At 36.1% G+C, this 6,028-nt stretch overlaps 1 protein-coding gene across 1 annotated transcript; it reads left to right on the top strand.

Annotated features, from left to right (window-relative positions):
* On the top strand, nt 1-3,962 carry LOC133305036 (glucose-1-phosphate adenylyltransferase small subunit 1, chloroplastic). The gene is made up of 9 exons (XM_061505143.1): nt 1-302; nt 688-984; nt 1,182-1,451; nt 1,537-1,716; nt 2,463-2,566; nt 2,676-2,787; nt 2,931-3,029; nt 3,229-3,348; nt 3,627-3,962. The coding sequence occupies exons 1-9, from the start codon at nt 60-62 to the stop codon at nt 3,741-3,743; spliced, it is 1,542 nt and encodes a 513-aa protein (XP_061361127.1). The 5' UTR covers nt 1-59; the 3' UTR covers nt 3,744-3,962.
* The last annotated feature ends 2,066 nt before the right edge of the window (nt 3,963-6,028 follow it).

Genomic DNA, 6,028 nt, shown 5'->3' with positions numbered 1-6,028 from the left:
CGAGAGAACACACACACACAGTGTCACACACACACACACAGAGAGAGAGAGAGGGAGCAATGGCGTCTATGACTGCTATTGGTGTTTTGAAAGTGCCATCTTCGTCGAATGTGGGAAGGAAAGCCATCCCATGCAACCTCTCATTCTCGGCATCACAGCTTTCTGGTGACAAGATTGCCACAGTTTCAGTTTCTGCAGCTGCAGGAAGAAGAAGCTGCACCCGCAATCCGGTGATTGTTACTCCGATGGCCGTTTCTGATTCCCAGAACTCCCAGACTTGTCTTGATCCAGACGCTAGCAGAGTGAGTTTGCCTCTTTTCTTCATTGTTTTCCTTTCCTTTCCACTGTTACAGCGTGGAGCGAAATGAAAACTAGTGTAAGATCTAAGATGCTAAATTTTCAATCAAATATTTTTGTCTCAATGTACTAAAAAGAGGGTGTGCATGATTGGAGCTTGATGTCAATTGATTCGCTTGATATACGGAGTTCATGCTAGTTTGAATGAAAGGGAGAGAATTTTTTTTGTTTCTCTAGTAGATCAAATTGATAAGTGAGGAACTTTTAGATCACAATAGAAAATTTTCACCTTTTGTTTTTATTTAGGCGTTTTTTTTTCTTATCCTATATTTGAATTTGATGTGGATTGGTTTTGACTGCAATGTAAGATGTTATGATGGTAATGTTCAGAGTGTGCTTGGCATTATACTTGGAGGTGGTGCTGGGACTCGTCTTTATCCACTGACCAAGAAGCGGGCAAAACCTGCTGTTCCTCTTGGAGCTAACTATAGGCTAATTGATATTCCTGTAAGCAACTGCCTCAATAGCAACGTATCCAAGATCTATGTTCTTACGCAATTCAATTCCGCATCTCTGAACCGGCACCTTTCCCGTGCTTATGCAAGCAACATGGGTGGCTACAAAAATGAGGGTTTTGTTGAGGTTCTTGCTGCCCAGCAGAGTCCTGAGAATCCTAATTGGTTCCAGGTAATGACACAGCCTTAATTCTCTGTTTTCTTGTTCTTCCCTCTTCATATTTGAGGATTGAATCACTCGTGTAACTGTATTATGCTAATCTTAGTTGGTACTTTTCAATTCTCATTTATCTCAATTTTTTGGCATTTCTTGGTGGCCTTTATCATCCCTTAGGTGGTATTTCAACAAATTCAATATTGTGATTGCAGGGTACTGCAGATGCTGTGAGGCAATATTTATGGCTTTTTGAAGAGCACAATGTTTTGGAGTTCTTAGTTCTGGCCGGTGACCATTTGTATCGAATGGACTATGAAAAATTTATCCAAGCACATAGGGAAACTGATGCTGATATCACCGTGGCTGCATTGCCAATGGATGAAAAGCGTGCCACTGCATTTGGTCTAATGAAGATTGATGAAGAGGGACGTATAATCGAATTCGCAGAAAAACCAAAAGGAGAACAGTTGAAAGCTATGAAGGTAAGCGCATATAATATGTTATACTTACAGCTGTTATCACCTAAAAACAATTGCTTAAAATGCCACTATCATTTTCCTCTACTAGGTTGATACTACTATTTTGGGCCTTGATGATGAGAGAGCAAAGGAAATGCCTTTTATTGCTAGCATGGGTATATATGTTGTCAGCAAAAATGTGATGTTAGACCTGCTGCGTGAGAAGTTTCCAGGTGCAAATGACTTTGGGAGTGAAGTAATTCCTGGCGCAACTTCAATTGGAATGAGAGTATGTGTTCCTTCCAATTGTTTAATATTTATAAAATTTTCCTGTTGTATTTTACGTATGTGTAACAGCTCTGGTTTTCTTAGCGAAGGAAATGTTATCGCAGCAGAAGAAAATGGAAGAAAGATATCGATTTTATCGACAAATTACTGAAGAACATAGAGGAGGAAAACCTCTTCTCAAGGGGCACTCCCCTTCCTTTGAGAAATTCTCAGCCAAACTATGAATTAGTCAAAAGAACCCCACTATAATCTGAGTATCCCTTTTATATACTAGGCTGAACATCTCCCCTAAATGCTAAGCCTAACTGCCTGATACAACAGTTAAAATTAACCTGGGCCTTAATTAATGTCCTTAACCACATCCTAATTCAGGTCATAACAGTATGGCAGAGTGTAGGATGCATTTCCTGAGAATATTGTAATGCATGGAGAATTTAATGTTGTTATTTATTTGTGTCAAGGTAAGACCTTCTGACTAATATGTTTATATGTATAATGGAGAATTAGCTAAATGGATAAAGTATGCACATACACCCAATTGATATCATTTATGAGTTCTCATATTCAATGGTTAAAAATATTTTTTAATGGAAACATCATAACTTTTTTGTACTGAATCTTTGTCATAACAAACATCATTGCTTATAATTTGTTGGAGTTTTCAACATTTGATCTGTATAATCTTGCTATCAAAGCTTTCAGAGCTTTAATTCTGGAGCTTACTTTTATGTTTGTCAATATTCACAGGTGCAAGCTTACTTGTACGATGGTTACTGGGAAGACATTGGTACAATTGAGGCTTTCTATAATGCAAATCTGGGAATCACCAAAAAGCCCGTGCCTGACTTTAGGTAACTAAATAGGCTATTTGATATAATCATCATATTGTCAATGTATTTCAATGATAGCATCTTCGTTATGCTGTTTATATGTTCATTTATATTGGTATATTGATTTCAGTTTCTATGATCGTTCATCTCCAATCTACACCCAACCACGATATTTGCCTCCATCTAAGATGCTTGACGCTGATGTCACCGATAGTGTTATTGGTGAAGGATGTGTAATTAAGGTAAGCCTTTTAAAACCTTGACAATCTGCTGATCTATTCTATGAATGGGGGATTTATACTTCTTTAGACAAAAGATGTCAAATATAATGGGATTATTTTATTTATAGGAAACTAACCTTGTATTCCATATTTTTGTTCCATAGAACTGCAAAATTCACCATTCTGTGGTTGGGCTGAGATCTTGCATATCAGAAGGTGCAATTATTGAAGACACCTTGTTAATGGGGGCAGATTATTATGAGGTAATGATGTGGTTAAATAAGTTGTGCCTATTATTTCAAGTTCTAATATCCCAAGATTTGACTCATGAAAGTGGTTGAAACGCTTAGATGTGGTTAGATTCATCGATTGTAACTGCAGATGAGTAAGGTTAATAGGATTGAATTAAGTTTGACCACCAGTTCTAACTGCAACATTGGTTTTCTGATTGTTGTGTTCCAGACGGAAGCTGATAAGAGGTTTCTGGCTGCTAAAGGCAGTGTTCCGATTGGTATTGGCAGGAACTCTCATATCAAAAGGGCAATTATTGACAAGAATGCTAGAATTGGGGAAAATGTGAAGGTTATAATATCATCAATTATATGCACTTCAATTCCTCGTTTTACATTCTAAGCCATTTTATCGTATTAATCTTGTCAATTTTTTGGTTTTGTCCTATCATCTGAAAATTTTAATACACCTAGATATCAAAAAGCCTTAATGAATAATTCTACTATACATGTTTTCTTTTCATACTATGTAGCGTTACATGTTGGCCAGGTACTAAATTAGTTTTGTTTACATTGATGTAACATGATATTACATCTTTTGAAAATCTAACATGTGGTTTGAATGCTCAGATCATTAACACTGACAATGTCCAAGAAGCTGCAAGAGAAACAGATGGGTATTTCATTAAAAGTGGGATTGTCACAGTAATCAAGGATGCATTAATTCCTAGTGGAACTGTCATCTAAAACCCCCACTTTTATTTCCTTAATGGTGACTGTGGAGCTCATTTTCACCGCTGGAGGGTTCGAGTAGTGTTCTGCTTCCACGTCAAAGATAGGTTTTCTGCTGCTTTATATATATTTTTGGCTAGTGGCTTGTAAATAATAGGGGAAGAGAGGACTTTCTTTGAGTAGTCACGCTGTAAAGTTCATTAATCAACTAAATAAAAGTTTTTTTATTCTGCACTACTCGCATGCATGCATGTCCTAACTAGATTTTGCTAATGTCATTTGGAATATTGTCAAAATCAAAGATGCAATTGCCTATTTCATGGTTAATTAGCCAAAATAACTGAAATCTAAACTACATTGAAACTTGTAATTTCAAGAAGTAACAGCTAATGTGAATTGACGAGTTAAATTTAGAGTTGAAATTATATTGTCAAAAGGTTTAATGAAGTGCACCACAACGACACTGTTTGTTTTTGCTGATGTAAACAATGAGGCAACCACAACAAGATGGGTCTCTCAACTCTCATCTAACAAAATATTCAGGATCCTAGGATCTGCTCCATACTAGGTGTGTACAAATGTCAACAGGAATTATTTTTGTTTGAATTATTATACGAAACTTTAATGTATGAAACAGCTTTTATATAAGGCCCAATTCATTGATCCGGTACCCCATCCAACAGTTTTTCGATATTCTGTGTTGAAAGACCCAATTTATAAAAGGGGAATTTTGGAAGGGCGTTTCGTTAAGGAGAAATTGTTTGAACACTAAGAAAATGGTTGGAAAGTGAGTTTGGTAGTAAAATTAAAAAAAGTTGTTTGGTTGAAAAAAAAATTACCGGGAAAATTTGGTAAATATTATAAAGTCTATGTTTGGTTTGAGTTAAAATATTGATGAAAAAATAAGTTGCAATTACTAAAATACCCCTTATTTTTAAATATTTTGAATCACATATAATACCCTTTTACCTTTAAATAGTTTGGTATGATACTCACCAAATTCTTACTTTCGGTGCTATTTACCTGGGGAACGAGAAATACAACATCACAATTAGGAATATCTTGCCTTCATTATTGGGGAGTTTGACATGCAAATCAGTTTTCTGGGGTAATAGTTTAGATAGACAAATGATGAAAGTGGGACAACCAAACATGGTCAAGCTACATTCCCAATTGGCTTTTACCTATCAATCTTATGAGATATCCTCAACCAAACACAACCTAAAACTAATAATCAGAATCAGTTCTTGCTATTTTGTTATAATTGAGAATTAAACGATGGATGAAGCTTTGTACACGCTCTTAGTTCTAGCTAATTTAAAATATTTAAATTTAAAATAATAAAATGCAATTGAAGGCTAAAAGTAAAACACGATTAAGAATTTGAATTAACAATAGGGATAGGATATTGTGACACCCAAATAAAGTTACTACCAATGTTACGACCAATCATCTCTCCGTTAAATTGGTAGTAGCGATCCGACGGTCCTCATTTAATCCCTAAATATCCCCTGTTTTCGCTGCTCTCTCTCCTCCCCCTTCTCTCTTTTCCCTTCTCCTCTCTCTTCCCTTCGCCGCCTCCTCCCATAGCCAGACACGTGACGGCGTCGCTGCCCACATCCTCCGTCTCGCCGCCGTTTTTCCCTTATCCCTCTCTGAGTTGTGCTCCCCTCTCTCTACCGCCATTTATCCCTCTCTGCATAATGGAATAAATATCATGGAATCTCAACGCCCGAATCAATTTCATATAGAATATTTGAGATCTGAATTTTATTTTACCGTCAATGCAGAAATAATAATATCAACTGTGCATGCCTCTTATTGTCGATCGTGTGTTTGTTGGCGTTGACGTTATAAAACCGAGGAGAGAGAGCAGCGAAAACTGAGGATATTTAGGGATTAAATGAGGACCGTCGGATCGCTACTACCAATTTAATGGTGAGATGATTGGTCGTAACATTGGTCGTAACTTTATTTGGGTGTCACAATATCCTATCCCTTAACAATATGTGGTATGTATTAGCTAAATATTTCTGAAACTGATAAATATTTCTGAAACTGATATATATATATATATATATATGGTTTTAATGTCTAGTCTTGTAGAAGATAATTTTATTTTCAACCTCCAAAAAAAAAAAGATAATTTTATTTTCTAAACATACTTAAAAGTGCGTGGAGCTCATGTTTTCTTTTTCTCTTATCTTCACATGGCTCCACATACTTTTATGTGAGTGTAGAATATAATTTTATCTCTTATAATATAAGAAACATCAAATCCTATAAACTACACCCACATT

This window comes from Gastrolobium bilobum, unplaced genomic scaffold (genome assembly GCF_033153095.1).
Source record: "Gastrolobium bilobum isolate Gb01-03AN ecotype WA unplaced genomic scaffold, APGP_CSIRO_Gbil_v1 utg45939, whole genome shotgun sequence".
NCBI lineage: Eukaryota > Viridiplantae > Streptophyta > Magnoliopsida > Fabales > Fabaceae > Gastrolobium > Gastrolobium bilobum.
Note: the sequence above shows the minus strand (reverse complement) of the source record. Positions and strands in the feature narration are given on the sequence as shown.

What these genes read in the sequence shown, in the direction of transcription:
- LOC133305036 (XM_061505143.1), top strand. Translation starts at nt 60, where the DNA reads ATGGCGTCTATGACTGCTATTGGTGTTTTGAAAGTGCCATCTTCGTCG. An exon ending in TTGATCCAGACGCTAGCAGA is followed by an intron (nt 303 to 687) that starts GTGAGTTTGCCT and finishes GGTAATGTTCAG; the next exon opens with AGTGTGCTTGGCATTATACT. An exon ending in CAACTTCAATTGGAATGAGA is followed by an intron (nt 1,717 to 2,462) that starts GTATGTGTTCCT and finishes CAATATTCACAG; the next exon opens with GTGCAAGCTTACTTGTACGA.